Below are 19,491 nucleotides of genomic sequence, written 5' to 3'. Positions count from 1 at the left end.
ATATATATGGGCCTTGGTGATTGCTATCTTCTGGAATACCTTTGTTTTTCTTGTGGCCTATTTCTTTTGCGTGGCTTCTCTAACAAGGTAGCGTAGATTTTACATGGTGGCTGGATTTACAATGTGAGAACACAAGCTGCAAGAGTTTCTAAAGCCTGGGCTTGGAAGTCCCAGAATGTTAATCCTTCTACATTATATGGTCAAAATAAATTAAAGTCCAGTCCATATTCAGGAGATGGAGGAATAAAATCCATCTCTCGATGAAAGGTGTGGAGAAATCATGTTGCAAGGGGCATGGACATAAAGAGACATGATTTTTGAAAATGGTTGTTACCATTCTACCACAGTTAGCAAAGCACAGAAAGAAAGCATAGATATATTCTAGTATGTATCAGCACTTCAATGGAGCTGCAGTGAGCCTCAGTGAATGATGGTAAAACTATAGTCTATGATGAAAGACCTTTAAAGTCATCCTGAGGAATCTGTATTTAATTAATTAATTTGTGTGTGCTTGTGTGTGCACACACACATGTGCCTGTGCAGGGGATTGAGCCCTGGGCCTTGTGCATGCTAAGCACATTCTGTACCTTTGAGCTACATACCTAGCCCTATTTCTTTTTAATTTTCTAAAAACTATTAGTTTTTTGTTGTGATTGTGGTGGTGGTACTGGTTGTTTTGGTTGCTTGTTTGTTTGGTTGTGTTTTTGTAGTTCTGGGAATGAAACCCAGGGCCTCATGCATGCTAGACACATACTCTACCACTATACCCCCAACCCTGAAAACTATTACAGGTTTCAAAAGAGACAGTGCTGTGTTAAAATTTATTGTTTTTTAAGATTGGTCTATTAGCAGTGTGTTAGACTAAGGTAGGAGGAATAGGAGGCAGAGTGATCTTGGGGTAGGATGCATTCACAGTTGTCTAAATGAATGAGAGGTGATTTGTTTCAGTGCCTTACCTAGTAGGTACTCAATATTAAATGAATTAATAATGGAAGGAGCACATGGATTTGAAATGCATTTAGGCAACTGAACTGACAACTGGATTTGAGATTACTTTGAAAATATCTGTGACCACTAGAAGAATGATATATAGGTATTGGAAGTAGTGATACATAGATATTGTTTGGACATGTACAATTTGAAATGCTTGCATGTCATATGATAATAGAAACTGTAATCTAGACCATAGGTGTCTTTGGAACATAAAAGCCATAAGCTTAAATAGAAGAGATAATTTTAGTTTTTACAATATAGTAAGTGAAGCAGCTGAGAAAAATGTTGATTAAGAACCTCTGGAATTATTTTAGAAGATAAAAGATGTACATATTCTCTGATAATTTTTATGTCATACAGCATTTTAAAACACTTCTTTGCATGAGTTTGTAAGATTGAGTATTACTAGCTGGTAACCTGCCTGTCTTAATCCTTTTTTATTGTTGTTATGTAACAAAATACCTGAGCCTGGATAATTATAAAAGGAGATTTATTTAGCTTACAGTTTTGGAGGCTGAAAGTCCATAGTTTAGCTTTGGTAAGAGCCTAATGGCGTCAGGGCTGGAGCCACTATGGAAGTGAGAGATCACAAGAAGCTGAAGCAACGTATAGGGGCCAGGCCTATTCCTTTTATAACAACCCTTTTGTGAAAACTAACCAAGGGATCTCATTAAGAGAATTATCTTAATCCCTTTTGAGGGTAGCGCTCCGGTGACCTTCCACTGAGCTTCTCCTCTTAGAGTTTTGACCACCTCATCAAGGACTTAGGCATTAGATCAGAGACCCTGTGCCTAATAGCCCAATCTACATCATGTCAAATTTAGGAAGTTGTTAGGAATCAACTTCGTTAATAAGACTCCTAAAGCACAAGAAGTAAAATCAAGAATCAGCAAATGGGATGGAATCAAACCATAAAGCTTCTTCACAGCAAAGGAAACAATCAAGAATGTGAAGAGAGAGCCTACAGAATGGGAGAAAATCTTTGCCACACATGCCTCAGATAGAGCATTATTTTCCAGGATATATAAAGAATTCAAAAGATTAACACTAGAAAATCAAATAACCCAATTAATAATGGGCAAGGGAACTGAACAGGCACTTCACAAGAAAAGAAATAGGATAGATCAACAAATATATGAAAAATGTTCATCATCTCTAGCATTTAGAGAAATGCAAATTAAAACTATACTGAGATTTTATCTCATTCCAGTCAGAACTGCAATTATCAAAAATACACATAACAGTAAAAGTTGACGAGGATGTGGGGAAAAAGTTACATTGCTTGTGGGCCTGCAGAATGGTACAACCACTCAGGAAAGCAGTATGGAGATTCCTCAGAAAACTGATAGTGGAACTACTATTTGACCCAGCTATCCCACTCCTTGGTTTATACCCAAAGGACTTAAAATCAGCATACTATAGTGATGCTGCCGCATCAACGTTTATAGCAACTTCAATTCACAACAGCTAAACTATGAAACCACTCTAGCTGGGTTCCCTTCAAGAGATGAATGGATAAAGAAAATGTGGTATATATTCACAATGAAATACTGTTCATCCCTAAAAAGAAATGAAATTTGATATTTCTTGGTAAATGGATGGAACTGGAGACTATCGAGCTAAGTGAAATAAGCCAGTTTCCAGAAACCAAAGGCCAAAGGTTCTCTCTTATATGTGGATGCTAACTCACAATTTGGGGGTAGGGAAGAATAAAAATACTTTGGATTAGACAAAGAACAATGAAGGGAAGGGGAGGGGAAATGGGAACAGGAAAGATAGTAAAAGAATCAGACATTACTTTTCTGTGTGCATGTATGATTATACAACAGTGTAATTCTATATCATGTACAACCAGAAGAATGAGAAATTATACTCCATATATGTATAATATGTCAAAATACATTCTACTGTCATGTATAAGTAATAAGAACAAATTTAAAAAAAAAAAAGAATTATGACCACCTCTACACCATTACACTGAGGACCAAACCTCAAACACCTGAATTCTTGGTAGACAAGCCACATCCAAATTACAGCACTACGTGTATATTTTATGTTCACAATAAAAAGAGGTTCAAACTGGGTTCAAATTTGTCATTTAATACAGCCATTTGTATACAACTCTACTATGGGTAGTGTGACTTTTGTTTTTGGTTTATGTTTATTGTCTTTATATAATTATGGACAGTTTAGCCTTTACCTTAAAAACGTTTTTGTTTGGATGATAAGTTATATGATTATTATGTTGTAGCAAATAACCCAATTAATAAATGGGTGAAGGAACTGAACAGACACTTAATAGAAAAAGAAATAGGATCGGTTAACAATATATGAAACATGTTTATCATCTCTAGCATTTAGCAAAATGCAAATTAAAACTACACTGAGATTTTTATCTCACTCCAGTGTATCCAATCTATCATAATTACTTGTTTACTTTCTTAAAATTTAGACAAGGGCAGAGATTCTAATTTGTTTAGTGTTTTATTTGTCTTCACAGCATATATTCAGCTCTCAATAAATGTTGACATATTGCTAGTTTTGTAATTATGAACATATTACTTAAAAATCAAGAATGGTTACCTCATAACTGTATTAAAAACATTTAATATTTGAGCTCAGTGATATTTCTTTAAGCTTGGAATCTGTACTTGCTGTTTGTCATACTAATGCTTCAGAGGATAATATTAACATTAAATTTCTCTTAAAATCATTTTTATAGTACAGTATCTTTGTTTTCTTAACATTTCTGGTAGTGGCTTTTCAACAGCTTATGACTGTTGATTATCTTTTTAATCTTTTAAAATTTACATATAATAGTTCTTTATTTTTCTTTTTAGTGGTTTGGTTGTGAAATAGGTTATTCCTATAATAAATATTTGGGAGCCCATAGTATATTAGTAATTTTATAAATTAACCTTGTACATAATTATTTGTGAACAGATATAAAATATTTTAAGTGAAATTAATATTTTGGTCCTGATTAATATTTACTTACTATATATAGCATGTCAGGTATTAAGGCATACATTTTTTTTTTCAGATAGTAAACTCCTTGTAGTGTCCCCAAATCCACTATTGCATCTTGCCTAAGTAATAACATTTTCTGTTTAAACTTTTTATTCTTTTTTTGTACTTTAATATCCACACTCTTTCACTTTTTAAATCATATACCATATGTTACTTTACTTGCCTTTGTTCCCTTCTATACCTGGGATGATGATGATGTTTTTTGAGACAGGGTCTTATTATATTGCCCAGGCAATGCTCAAACTTTTAATCCTTACTCCAGCATCAGCTTCGTGAGTAGCTCGCATTACAGACCTGTTCTACCACATCCAGCCTTATTTATTTTGTACTCTGTGTTATTTTTTATTCTTTTTTTTTGAGGTGGGAGTTACATTGTGTTGACCAGGCTGGCTTGGAGCTCCTTTTGTATATTATCTCAATGGAGGGAGATTAAGCCCATCTGTTTGCCCCTTTAGTTATGACCCCTTATTCTAAGGTACAGGTAAAATTATGTAAACCTTGCCCCTCTTCCTTCAGAACATTTTATTCCCAACTACTTTTAACAAAGTCCAGAACTTCTTATGAACTTGAAAAATGCTTTATAATTTTTCTCTAAAAAATTTTATTACAACCTTGTATCTTTTTCTGGCCTTAGTATGTACCTTATTTCTTCACGGAACTTTTGGAAAAATATATTGAGCTGTGTGCCTTCAGGCGTTTGTTCACATTAGATCTCCTTTCTGAAATGCCTATCCTATCTACTGCTGGTTAGTGGACTAAGGATCAGGTTGTATTTCATCACTTTCCCTGTTATTTTCACTATAGGTATAATTTTTCCCTAAAATCTTATACACAGTTCTGTCATGTTGATAATACTTTATATTGGATCATAATATTTCCATGTCTTCCTACTAGGATGTGAACTTATCATACAAAGGGATAATATTTTGTCATTGTATCCTGATTGCCTAACACAATTCATGGTACAAGTAAGATGCTTTTTAAACGAGTGATGAATTGAGAGAGAGTGAGATATCTTTCTTTTCTAAGCTGTTTCAACAAAATTAAAATTCTCTTTTCCACAGTTATCTTTTTATTTTTAGAAGTTGTATTATCTTCATAGTATTTTGTGAATCTCTTGAACTCACTATTAAATACCTAAATAATACATGATGAATAATATCTTTTTTAGGTAGTCGTCTTTTGACTGGTTCGAACTGTTTGCAACTCTGGTCCAATACTAACTTGCACAAGGCAGCTGAAGGTGAAAATCCTGATAAAACAGATCTTAACTTTGGGGATTGGAGATGCATTTGGCATTGCAAGTAAGCAATTAATTAGGGAATTAAACTGATAAGCTTTATGATATTATAAATGCATTTTAGTTTGTGTAAAACTGTACTAGCATTGGTATTTCTTTTTAGTCTGTGACATGCCTTTTTTTGTACATAAAGAATTCACTGTATCCCATGTTCCAAAATCCATTAAAAAAAATTCAAAACAACTAGAAAGAAATAAAAGAAATGTATAAGGCCTGTATGAAGATCATTAATGGGAAATTTGCTAAATTATGCAAAGGAAGCCAGATGCTTTTCTTACTTTTTGAATGAAAAACTTCCAGTTGTAAGGAAGTCTTTTTAAATTTTCTTTTGTAGTTACAGATGGACAGAATGCTTTTATTTTTATTTGCTTATTTTTATGTTGTGTTAAGGATCGAACCCAGTGCCTCACAAAGTGCTAGGCAAGTGCTTTGCTGCTGAGCTATAGCCTCCACCTCTGGAAATCTTTTTTTTTTTTTTTAAATATTAATCTATATATTGCTGAGGTGAAATTATACCATCTTAATCCCAGTTCAGTTAGCAGTCTGGCCTGTGGTCCAAGGACATGTATCTTTTTTCTTTCTCTGCCTTAAATTGTGTACAAGATGTCAATGAGTATTTGAAATTAACCAAATTAAAATAAATGTCTATAATGAAACTTGAAAACAAAAATTTATATGTTGACCGTAAATCTTGTCAAAATCCCATTGGAATTTCTACTTTTGAGTATAGTTCTAAATTTCATTTGAAAGTACAAAATTGGAAAATCAAGGAAATTCTGAAAATAAAGAGGAATAAGAGTATACATTATAGTAACGTGAATTCTAAAGCTATAGCTGTTTGAGCATTTTGTTGTTAGTATAGGAACAGATATTAGGTTCCAGGAATTGATTCAATTATGCATGCATACTCAGTATATTAATTAGCATTTTATATTGGGACAAATTAGCTAGCTCTATAGAGGGCAAAGTGAAATTAGAGTCTCTTATGTAGCTGGTACAAAAATAAGTGTCAGATGGAGAAAAAAATTGAATTTCTATATAATGAAACAAAAAGATTGGAGGGTGGGGATGAATTTCCATGTTTTAGAGTACCAGTGGCAGTGTGGTAGTTACTAACCACCTATTGCTATTGAACACTTGAAATGTGGTTAATCCCAATTAGGATATACAAAAAGATACACTGAGGATTTAAAACACTTTAACATACACTTATTACACTTAGAAACATATTTATTACACTTAGAAAAAATTATTTGTATTTGAAATGAAATGTGACAATTTCTCCTTGGCCTGCTTTGTAAATATGTTTAGTACAGATCTAGCTAAGCATGACTTTGAAAAAAGAAAACTAGAAAGCAATGGTAGTGACAGGCTGTTTTGAAAAAAAATTATCTATATATATATATTTTTAGTTGCTGATAGACTTTTATTTTATTCATTTATTTATATGTTGTGCTGAGAATTGAACCCAGTGCCTCACACAAGCTAGGCACTGAGCTACAACCCCAGCCCAGTGATAGGATTTTTAAGATCAATCTATGGGCAAGAGGGGAAGGCAGTATAAGCCAAAATTCCTTTGAGAAGAAAAGGTAAGTATATACCAAGTAGATGGATGAAGTGGGCCAATTGAATTCATGATTATTTCAAGTCTCCTATTAACCCACACATAATTAATTAAGTAAATGTTACCCAAAGGAAGGCCAAATTCATTTTAAAATACTGGGTTATTGTTTGAAAATATATTTAAGAATATAGTGATCCAGACTTTAGAAATTACATTTCCAGATTAAAAATTGAAGTAATTCTCTAAGGGCATAAAAGCTATGACTTCTGTTTTATGCTTTAAAGATTTTGACAAATCATTACTTGTTTGATTCTTAGGGAATGTATTTTTGTTGTTAAAATTTATCCTTGGTGTTGGAGTTGTAGTTTCAGCGGTAGAGCATGTGTGAGGCACTGGGTTATATTTTCAGCACCACATATAAATATGTAAATAAAATAAAGGTCTATCAACAACTAAAAAACATTTTTAAGAAATTTATCTCAGTAACTTGTTCATATTTAGGTACACTTAAAGTGGTAGAGGGCTGGGGATATAGCTCAGTTGGTAGAGTGCTTGCCTCACATGCACAAGGCCCTGGATTCAATCTCAGGATCAAATAATAATAATAATAATAATAATAATAATAATAATAATAATAATAATAATAATAATAATAATAATAATAGTGGTAGAGCATGTGCTTAGCATGTGTAGGGCCCTGGGTTCAGTCCCAGCACTGAAAAAAGGATAGTTGTACCTTTATAGCTGGGTCCAGTGTGCCTATAGTCCAGGTTACATAGAAGGCTGAGGCAGGAGGATCACTTGAGCCTGAGAGTTCTGAACCACCCTGGAAAACACAGCAAGACCCAGTGCCTTAAAAGAAAATGTAACAAAATTATGAGTGTGAAACTGTATTATCACAAAATTTTTATTTGAAGGCATGCTGAAGTATAATTTTGAGAATATTACAATTTTTCTTATTTATTTTTCTTGTAAATTATTCGTTGTCTTTAATTTTCAGAACTGCTTCCCAAGTTCATTTAATGAAATTTTCACCAGATGGAGAATTTTTTGCCACTGCTGGGAAGGTAAATCATGAAATACTATTGTCAAATTGTGTGTTTATACTTTAATTTTAAATTTTAAGAACATTATTCAGCTTCATTTTTTTATTGATTTAATTTGAAACATTATTTTGTATTAGAAACTAAATAGCAAAAATTGTTTAAATATAATGGTGTTAAAAGGCAGTATGGTATAATTGAAACACCTTAAACTCAGAGACAGATCTAGATGTATACTACCTTTTACCAACTTTATGATATAGGGCAAATTAGTCTCTTTGCACCTTCATTTTCTCATGTGTAAGATAGTATAATAAAACCTAGTTCACAGATCATTTAATCATAGGATTAATTTAGACAGTGTATATAAAGTGGCATATATAATTAATTTAGACAGTGTATATAAAGTACCTTCAACATGTTGTACAATCAGCAAGCTATAGCTTTTTCTTTAGTGCACATACTTTGTTGTTATCTGTTCATTTCAGAGTAGTGTATTTTTCTTGAAATTATTTTATTTTTAATCATTGGTTCACAGAACAGTTCATGCAGCACTAGTCGTCTGAAATTATTGTTTCCATGGCCCAAAGCCTTCTGCACACTGAATGTGAGACACTGTAAAACCACAGAAAAATATGTTTATTTTTAGAGGAGAGAATTTGAACTGTTCTTTTTAATTGGGTTTCTAGGTAAAAATTGAATTACCAATTAAAAGCAGCACCTAGTACTTTCTAGTCTCCCTTGTTCTTTTCTTATTTTTTCAAATTAGGTGCACATTTTATCATACATAGAATATTTTATGTAATATTATTTATTACCTATTGTTGTCAGCATAGTCTTAGAAAATGAAAAGTGTTCTTTTTTCAGTTATCAGCAGTCTTTGTAATTCTGCTGGTGATATTTCTTTCTTAGATGATTCTTGGCTTAAGAGGAAAAAAGCCCCTAATTTCATCTTTCAGACTTTCCCAAATGATTCCATTTTCCATAGTGTGTGGTAATTAGCAAGCATTTTCTTGAACACAGAATACACCCATTCACCCACTCCAGTTCTTAAAATTAAGGAATGCTAATAGAAAACTGTCAGAATCAGAGATTTTTTTCTGTCCTGTTTAATACTTCTTCGCATCTCCAAGTTCCTGACATTGGGAAGGAAAATCCTACTTTTGCTATTTGACTTAACTTAAATTTAATTCTAATCTAGGCTTTTTTGGGTTCTTTTCCCGTAGGATGACTGCCTTTTAAAGGTATGGTATAATGTAGAAAACTGGCGGACAGCTGTTAACTCTCCAGATGGAAGTTCAGAAAAACAATCCCAAGGAGAAATTGACTTTTCTTTTGTATATCTGGCCCATCCTCGAGCTATAAATGGATTTTCCTGGCGTAAAACAAGCAAATATATGCCTAGGTCAGTGGATTGTTCATTTTTTTCCTGTGTATTAAGAGAACATTGTCATTGTGATTTGAATTGCTTTTCTCACTTTGAGAGTCCATAGCTATAGGAATTTTGAGCCTATGTAGATTAGAGTACTATTACTTACCCCCTGGTATTTATACCTATGGCTATGAGTCAATTATGATTGATGCTTAGTATAAGAACCATGTGAAAGGAGTTTAAGGTATGATAATTAGCTTTCATATTATGTGTCTTAAGTCAGAGTTGTGCATCTTTTTTCTTCTCTGTGATGTTCAATTGTTACATCTTTTATTGTTTGAACTTTTTCATATTCATTTCCCCGTTTTGTGTCTTCTAGCACATATCTCCTCTGGATTCCTTTTTTTTTTTTTTTTTTTTAAGTTGTAGATGGACACAACACCTTTATTTTTGTTTGTTTATTTTTTTTTTTTACATGGTGCTGAGGATTGAAACCAGTGCCTCACACATGCAAGGCAAGAGCTCTATTGCTGAGCCACAACCTCAGTCCTAGATTTCTTTTTTTAAATATTATCTTTATTGAGAGGAGATAGCTTGAATTCCCAAGCATTTACCTGACTATTCCCAGTGTCTTTGAGGACATTCCTTGAACTGGGTATAGATTTAACCATACAAACACACCCTAACATATACATATGTACCTTTTAGTACTTCCTTTCTTTCCTGTTGTCTTTGGAAGACTTGATACCACACTGAATTTTTGCCTATACTTAAATAAGTTGCTGAAATACAGATAGAAATCCTTTTTAGTACAACATGGCAATTTTCAGCTTGGCTGTGCCATTTTACTTTGTCTCTTATTTTTTCACTGTTTTGTGAATTTTGTCATCTGTGTGCTATGTTCTATGAAACCTCCTAAGCTATCTGTGGTATTGCAACTAAATCATTCATTAACTTTATTTCTGGGCCAATAAAATATATACCTAGACTTTTAGGCCATAGTACAGTAGACACTGTTTTTCTTGTCTATCCCTCTGGTCTAACAAGGTATAGGTATAAGAGGGACACTTTAGGAAAAATAATAGTTCGGTTCTTAGGAAAATGTTTCAGATTCTTTGGGATAAGAAAGTGTGAACAATCTATAGTGTTAGCAAAAGCAAACAGCCCAACTGTGTATGAGTACTATTGTTCTGTTACCTCTGAGACTGTTGCTTACTCATGTAAAAATGTGTTTAGAATAGTAAGGTCATGACAAAATATTAACTTAGTTTTAAAAGTTAGAATGACCCCAGTTGTTATCACCAACCCTACATTTTTTTGAAGCTCCCTGAATTTCACTTTTGAACTTTTGTCATTTAGAAAACAGCTAATCTCTGAGGTTATTAGTTTTCATTTTTGTTTTACCAGCTTGCCTTTAAGTATATTGTGGGAAGGCTGACCCTTTCTCAAGAGAATGAATGTGATCCCATCAAAGACTGTTACTTTTTCTGACATGTCATTTTCACTGGATGATACAGTTGGGTTTGTTTTGGTTTTTTAGACTGTGTGTGTTTCCTAGGTTGGCTCTGAACTCATGGGCTCAAGTTAAACTCTTGTCTCAGCCTCCTGAGTAACTGGAATACAGGTTCACATTACCATACTTGGCTTCAGTTGTTTTGTTTTTCTATATAAAATAAAGATTCCCTCACAAATGACTAATGTATGTAAAGGGACTGATATATTGAGAAAGAATGGGCAAGTTTTTATGACAAGCATTTATTTTTTTACTAATTAAAAATTGATAAATGTAGGACAGGTTGAGAATTTTAATGATAATCCCACAAGAACCTTCAAGACTTGGTTGCAGGTATCAAGTTTCAAAATCATTGTTACATTAAAGTAAAACAGGTGTTAGGGACCCCTACTCATCACATGGTTATACCTATTGTTTTTTTTATTGTTGTTGTTTTGGAGGCTGCTATATATTAACACAATATGCCAATGAAGATAAGATACCTTTGTAAAGAAGTGAGGAAGAAAGATATTGCCAGGGTAATGTCTCAAACAGATCAGGGTAGTCCCACCATGCCTTTTTTGTACCTCTTGCCAGTTGTTCACATTGAATATCTATAAGATATTCTGAGGGTTTTCACCTGGGGCTACCTACACTTCAGCTTCTTGGCCCTCTCCTTGCTTCTGAATTGTGACCTTATTTCCTTGCTATTTTGCTTCTAAGTTCTTATGACTCTTTTGATTCAGTTCTTTAATGACTACCTTCTGCTGTTGCTTAATCATTACCTTCTGCTGTTCCGTAATAAGCCTTTTGATTCTACCAATTACTTATTGACAATATAAACCTTGGACTTTACTTTTAATTTCATTGCCATAATCTGTATATGTGAATATATTAGAAACAGAGAGGAAGGGAGGCTAGGAGAGGGATAGAAAAAAATTTGGAGGCAGGGTGGGGAAAGGAAGGAGAAGCAGGGCCTTGCATTTGCTGAGCAAATGCTCTACCACTGAACTACAACCCCACTGAGTTATCTGATAAAGCCTTCTATTGATTGTTGGTTTTAGCCAGATATTTTGGAATAAGTACCTTCTACAAAGTATTATGTCTTTTTCTTTCATTTTTCTAAACTTACTGAATTACCTGGTAGAAGGAAATCTTCATTGATATGAATTCAGGCCTCTACACCTTGATGTTTAGAGGTTTTTAAAATATATGTATAATTTATTTTTATTTTGAAAGAGGTCACAGGAAGGAATGAACTGAAAGTCAAGAATAAGGAAGGCCAGTGGAGTGTTGATTTATCATGAGTGTTCTTGTTCTCAATTGCTTTAGGTATAGATAGGCAAGGAAAGAATAAATATACAAATATTTTTTGTAGACCAGTGTGTAGGTTCCATTACAGAAAGTCAATCCCCAGTAAATCCCCTTCAAAAAAAAAAAAAAGAAAGTAAAACTGAAGCATTATTAAATAATTAAAGTATTAACCATCCACTAAATAAATCAGAAAATTTTATTAGATATAATTTTTTTATTATCAGCTAAGGAATTATGGCTTGATCTTGGTCTTTGTTCTTTAAATGCAAGAAGAATCTTAGATTATTGAAACAAAAATTACTGAATTCTAGGCAGAAAAGAAATAGGCTGGCAAGCATTTATGGTGATAAAATCTATATATATGTTGACTTTTTTGTAGTTATATTAGTTATGTATGTTTATTTATAGAACTTTGTAGAGTATTTATGATATTGTGTGAAACTTGTATTCTTGCCTCTAAAATCTTTCTATTCCTTAGGGCGTCTGTATGTAATGTACTGTTGACTTGCTGCAAAGATAATGTGTGTCGTCTTTGGGTAGAGACATTTTTACCAAATGATTGTTTGCTATATGGAGGTGACTGCAATTATTGGTCGGAACCAATTAATTTAACAAATAACTTCAAGAGAAATACTTCCAGTAAAGAACGAGTTCAAAATGCTTTAGAAGTGAGTGTTTTTATTAGAGATTATTTCCTTTGAATTTTAAAAACTTTGTACACTGCCATTTTTGTAACAGTAATATAAGAAATCTGTGTCTTAGGAAAATAATTTTCACAAATTTTTAGTTTTATCTTGTTCCAAAAACATTCTTAAGGACTTTGTATAGAGCATAAAACCAATTAATTACCGCATAACTGGTGATAACAAAAAGCTGATGATAATTGACTTAGCTGAGTTAACAAAGTAAATTAAAATAGAAGAATGCTAAGATTTAACTGTAACAATAATTTATTTCCTCTTTCTTAGAACTTGTGGTAGACTAGTTTATCTTACTCTTATCACTTGTTGTCTTTAGAACTACCAAAACTTAGAGTCTTTAATTAGTTTGGAAAGTAAAAGTCAACTTTTGATGTTTGATTTGATTAAAGATAGAATAACAAGACAGACTCATATTGAAAACAAATGGTTTATCTTTGGATTCTTTATATGATTATGGAACAATTCTTTTAAATCTGAATAGTATTCTAATATTTCCGAGTGTAAGTAAGTGTATATTTCATTGTACACTCAACAACACATAGAATTGTGTTTAATAATAGCTCAAAGAAGTCCTACCCTAGGAATCTGAAGAGTTTTTCTACTTTGGCTCTGCCTCTTGTTAGCTAGATGAGCTTGGGTAACTGGTAAACTGTTTTATCATACAAAAGATGAGAATGACAATATTTGTACTGTCTCCCTCATGGGATCAGATGAGACGATGTTGATGAAAATATTCTGTAAATTAATAAATATTCAAATGTATTATGGTAATATTCAAAGCTTCCTGGTCACAGGGAGTAAGCTGCGGACAAAGTTGTATAAATAAAGACACTGTTTATAGACACATTATTGGAAAAGTGATTTTTTTTCAGGAAATTAATTTTAAGAAAATAAACCAAATAAAAATTGCAAAGTGTTGTGTAGAGTTTGAGAGAGGAACTCATGCACTTTAAGTTTTAATGTTATTCTTCAGGATTCAAATATGCTATTAAAATATTGAAAGATGTTTTTTACTAATAAAGTTATTGGAAATAGGGTATATGTAACTTCAAATAACAGTATGATGCAGACTACACATACAATATAGGCATTAGTTTTACTTTGCTTTTATTCACACAGGTAAATCTAAGACATTTTCGTAGAGGTCGGAGGAGATCGCTTGCACTTGTAGCACATACTGGCTATCTGCCTCATCAGCAAGATCCTCATCATGTCCACAGGAATACAATGCACTTTGCCACTTTCATATTGCAGCTAGCATCAACCCAGCTACAGGTAATAAAGCATAGCTCAAAACATGTTTTTGAGATTGATTTTATAACAAGTAAGCTATACTTTTAGTTTTTGAATATATAAAACATTGGAGGTAACTGACTTTGCCAGTTTTTCATTATAGCTAGTCCACTGGTTTCTAATTATTTGCTTTTTAAGGCCATGATTTGGTTTATGATATAAAATCTTAATTCATTATTAATTTTTCAAAAGTTGAGATTTGAGCTATAGTTGTTAATGCCACAAAAGTAATATTTTATAATTATAGTTGTTAAAACTATTGTTTGATGCTTTACCTTTGGAGTCATTTCACAAGTAGGTAAGAAACAATTTAAAAGTTATAATTGGAAGAATTACAAAACTTTTTTTTTTTTAGAGAGAGCGAGAGGGGTAGAGAGAGAAAGAGAGAATTTTTTTTTTAATATATATTTTTTAGTTTTCGGTGGACACAACATCTTTGTTTGTATGTGGTGCTGAGGATCGAACCCGGGCCGCACGCATGCCAGGCGAGCGCGCTACCGCTTGAGCCATATCCCCAGCCCAAATTACAAAACTTATCTCAATAGTTAAGTATGTATTAATAGGCAGACTGAAAGATCTAGAATATCTGGGTCTACCTATAAATTTGGAAATTGTTTTTCCCTTTTTAGTAAATAGTGTTGTTATGTATAAAATCCATTGATCACAATTGAAGCTCTTAAGTGGAACGTTGGAATATTATTTGAAAAAGAATTAAAAGACTATATTTGTGCATGATATATGTCATTTGTACAAAAGTAAAAAGTAAAAGCTTCTTTTCACGGCTATCCAAACTCCCATCTCTCTCCCTAGAAAAGAACTACTAATTTTTATATGCTGTGGAATATTTTAAGCATCAATTAAGCCTTAGTTGGAAATTACAATATGGCATTCTTCAAGGAAACATAGCAATAAGTATGATTCATTAGTTACTTGATTAGAATTTTGTTCAGCAAAGTGACAAGTGCTATGCTGTGTCAATGTATAGAGATACTTGAAAAGTTTTTCCAATATTCTTAGCTTTTATTTGGTTAATACCAGTGGAGCTGTAAAGGAATCCATGAATGAAGAAAATGGGAGACTATTGAATTTTCTTCATTAAAAAATTATATAGGATTAGGAAAGGTCATCACTTTTATCAAAAATATGTTGACAATTGATATAATACAAAATTATCTCTAAGATCAATGGAATAACTTTGAAGGTCCTTGCTGAATAAAGGGCAGTATTGGGCTGGGAGTGTAGCTCAGTAGTAGAGTGCTTATGTATCAAGCACAAGACCTCAGATTCAATTCCTAGCACAGAAAATAAAATATTTTAAAAACAACAAAAAGGGTCAATATTTTGAGAATTAAGAAAGCTTAAATTCTCAGACTATGGAAAAAGCTGAGAGGTTACTGAGAAAGGAACCCTAAGTTCCAGTGTGACATCTTGACTACCTTTTAATAAGGGAAACTCTAAAACCTTTCCTTAGATATTAGGTTGCTAAGGAAAGTGTACAGTAGATCAAATTAGTGTAATATTATTAGCAGCTAGATTGAACTTTATGGAGAATTCCTTTTCCTAAATTCAGTCTGGTGGAATGACCTTTCTGGATGATATATTTCTTACTTAAAGCATAGCTTTTAGATTATAGTTACTTGCCCATCAATAGAAATAGCCACAGGAGAGGGTTTTGACAGAACATGCTCTGTCTGTGCGATATCCCATATCCTTTTCATGAAAATTTCTTATAAAAATGAAAAACAAATTATTAGAACGAAGTCAGGATAAAAAAAAGGTTTGAGTTTCCTTTTAGTTAGAATTTTTCTGCTAAAACCCAGCTTTATTCCTTATTTAATAGCTAGGCCTGTGGTCCACAAAAGTCATTACTGATCTCATTTTGGATGATTGTAAGTCAGATACAAGAAAATCTTACCCATAGCTTCTTGGGAATGTCCTCTCAGTTCCTGGCAGTACTTTGTATACATCCAGAAACAATATTGGCAGCTCCTCTTGGATTTTTTTTTTAATATTTATTTTTTAGCTTTTAGGTGGACATAATATTTTATTTTATTTTTATATGGTTCTGAGGGTGGAATCCAGTGCCTCTTGCATGCCAGGCGAGTATGCTGCTACTTGAGCCATATCCCCAGCCCTGGATTTTATTGAGTACTTATACCAGTGTAGAAACTAGAAATGGTGATAGGAACTGGAGATACAGTGGCAATCAAAATGGGTGTCATACTTTTGTTATGAAGTATATAATCAGGTAGGTGATAGATAAATATTAATCAAGTAATTATAGTAAGGAATGTATAGGTAATAAACAAAAGCCCTTGAACTGAATGTTAGAATTTGTCTTTAACTGAACAGTCAGTTCTTTTATCTTTTCTTTTACCATTTGTTTCCTGTAGTATTCTTCTGTTGGTATTTAACAGTAGACACATTATTTGAACAGATTTAATTTGAATTATTTATAATTTCTTTAAAAATAGATTTATTTTGGAGAAAATGGTTTATATTCCTTGAATCTATTCCAGCCTTTACCATTCAGCAGGTACCAGCATGATCCAGATATGATATAACATGATAGATTTGGATTTTTCTTTACCTGCATTAATTAGGGATAACTTGTCATAACTAAGTGGATTTACTATACTTATCACTATACTTAATAGCAATTATATCAAAAGTAATATCAAGAAACTTTTTTTTTTAGCTGAGGGTGGTATGTTTTGAATGCTTTCCTTATGCATGAGAAAGGAACCTCAATTTTGTACCTTCTAACTTCAGCTTGATGCTAATAAATAATATCAATCACAGATTTAGATGGTTAGATCATTACAGAAGTTAATGTGGCAGTCTGTTAAGATGTTGCTAACCAGGTTCAGGGTATACTACTATAGTTCCAGTAACTCAGAATACCAGCATCAGCAAGTAAGCAAGTCCCTCAGAAACTTGGTGAGACTGTCTCAAAATGAAAAATAAAAAGGTCTCAAAATGAAAAATAAAATGCCCCTGGGTTCAATCTGCAGTATATATATATATATATATATATATATATATATAGATTGATGTTGAATAATATTTTATATAGGTTAACTGATATTTAAGAGGTTTAAGATAAATGTAATATTATTATTACTTTATCCAAATCCATAGAATGGTTCACCAAGAGTGAACCCTTAACTGTGTACTCTGGATGACAGTGATGTTCAGTGTGGGATCATCAATTTTAACAAATGTAACCATGTTGATAATAGCAGAGATTAGGCATGTATGGGAACTGAGAGTATATAACTCTTTCTGTACCTTTCTCTCCATTTTCTGTGAATCTAAAAGTGCTCTAAAAAAGATCTTTTAAAAACCAAAGCAAAATAAAATTAAGTTAAATTAAAAAGCAGAGGGGCTGGGGTTGTGGCTCAGTGGTAGAGCGGCTTGCCTTGCACATGTGAGGCACTGGGTTCGATCCTAGGCATCACATAAAAATAAAATAAAGGTATTATGTCCATCTACAATTAAAAGCATTTAAAAAAAAAAAGTGGAGAGTTCAGGGGCAGTGGTCCACACACTTATAATCCCAGCAGCTCCAGAGACAGAGGCAGGAGGATCATGAGTTCAAAGATAGCCTCCTCAATTTATCGAGGTACTAAGCAACTGAGGGAGACCCTGTCTCTAAATAAAATACAGAATAGGGCTGGGAATGTGGCTAAGCAGTCGAGTGTCCTTCAGTTCAATCCCCAGAACCCAAAAAGAAAAAGCGGAGAAATACTTTTTCAGACACACAAAAGATATGTAATAATCAAAATAAGAATTATAAATGTTTTGTATGCCATTTGGTAAAAATTTTAATCTTGTGATTTTTTTATAGACATTCCTCTTCTTCCATCTATTACGTCTCTGAGTTTAAGTGAAAATGAAGAGAAGAGTGGACCTTTTGTAGTACACTGGTTAAACAATAAAGAGCTGCAGTTTACTTTGTCCATGGAAGTCTTTTTACAGCAACTTAGAAAAAGTTTTGAACATCCATCTTCTGAGGCCAGTGTAGAAGAAGGTAATCAAGCAGATATAAAATCTGATGAAGGTAAAGCTTTAAGACTGAAAGTTTAATTTGTTAAAGATAACCTTTTTTAAGATTAGGGTTAAACTATTGTCAGAAATAAACTCAAAAATCACAGTGGCATAATGCAAATATGCACTAACTCATTTATTAGTATGGTGTAGATGTTACTGTTCCAAAAGTTGCTTTTTTCACATGGTGATTTAAGAATTTAGGGTTTTGTGCTCTAGTGGGTTAGTCAGCCTCCAGGACTTTGCTACTTAAAGGACTTTCTATGGAACAGTAGTATTTCCATTACCTGGGAAGTTCTTAGAAATGCATAATCTCGGCTCTATACAGACTTACTAAGCCAGGATCTATAATTTAATAAAATTTCCAGGGGATTTGTATGCATGTTAAAGTTGAGGAGTGCTAAGATCTTAAATTCCTCTGTATTCAGCCTACAGTTGCTGTAGAGAGAGAAGAGAAAGGTATAACTGTTTTTCAGCCTTGACTTGGAAATGACAAATATTATTTCACTCTCATTCCATTTTGACCAGAAATAGTTACAGGGTTCCATATAGTTTCTTACTGAATAACCATTATATGCTAAATTTAATAATAATATTAGGGCTTTGGATGTAACTCAGTGATAAAGCACTTTCCTAACATGTATGAAACCCTGGGTTCAATCCCCATTACCAAGAAAAGAAAAAGAACATAATACCAAATACTAATATATAATAAATACTAAAATATAATACTAAATACAATACTGAATATGAAAGTTCAGTGTGTATTTAGCCATCCATCTCTGCTGTAGGCTAGATTATACATGTGTTTGTTTTTTAACAAGTTTTGTTTACCTGATCATTAGAAAAAAATAAAATATCACAGTTATAGTTTTTGCATTATTAAGTTTATGGGTGTCCTTGCAGATTGATTCTTTTCTTCCTCCCCTCTCCTATTACTGGTAATCAAACCCAGGGTCTTGCACATGTTAGGCAAATGCTTTATCATTGAGCTATCTTCCAATCCAGTTTGATTTTTATCTATGCTTATATAAGCAGTTGGGATTTTGTTTTGTTTTGTTTTGGAGGGAAATTACTAGGATTTGAACCCTGGGGCTTTACTACTGAGCTACATCCCTTCCCCAACCCTTTTTATTTTAATTCTTTAAAATTTATTTATTTATTTATTTCCTTGGTGCTGAGGATTGAACTCAGTGCTTCATGCATATGAAGTCAGCACTCTACCACTGAGCCACATCCCCAGCATCCCTTTTATTTTTTATTTTGAGACAGTGTCTTGCTTGCTAAGTTGCCTAGAGCCTCACTGAGCTGCTAAGGCTGGCATTGAATTTGTGATCCT

General features: G+C 32.9%; 1 protein-coding gene across 1 annotated transcript in view; it reads left to right on the top strand.

Moving 5' to 3' along the window:
* The window catches only part of LOC144256173 (dmX-like protein 1), a 166,237-nt gene that overhangs the window by 27,146 nt on the left and 119,600 nt on the right, over positions 1-19,491 (top strand). The window contains 7 exon segments of the mRNA XM_077801257.1: positions 5,195-5,327; positions 7,888-7,954; positions 9,157-9,335; positions 12,587-12,776; positions 13,929-14,031; positions 14,034-14,084; positions 17,953-18,165. Coding sequence (XP_077657383.1) covers positions 5,195-5,327; positions 7,888-7,954; positions 9,157-9,335; positions 12,587-12,776; positions 13,929-14,031; positions 14,034-14,084; positions 17,953-18,165 — 936 coding nt within the window.

This window comes from Urocitellus parryii, chromosome 1 (genome assembly GCF_045843805.1).
Source record: "Urocitellus parryii isolate mUroPar1 chromosome 1, mUroPar1.hap1, whole genome shotgun sequence".
In the NCBI taxonomy this organism is placed as follows: domain Eukaryota; kingdom Metazoa; phylum Chordata; class Mammalia; order Rodentia; family Sciuridae; genus Urocitellus; species Urocitellus parryii.
This window is presented reverse-complemented; position numbering and strand designations above follow the sequence as displayed.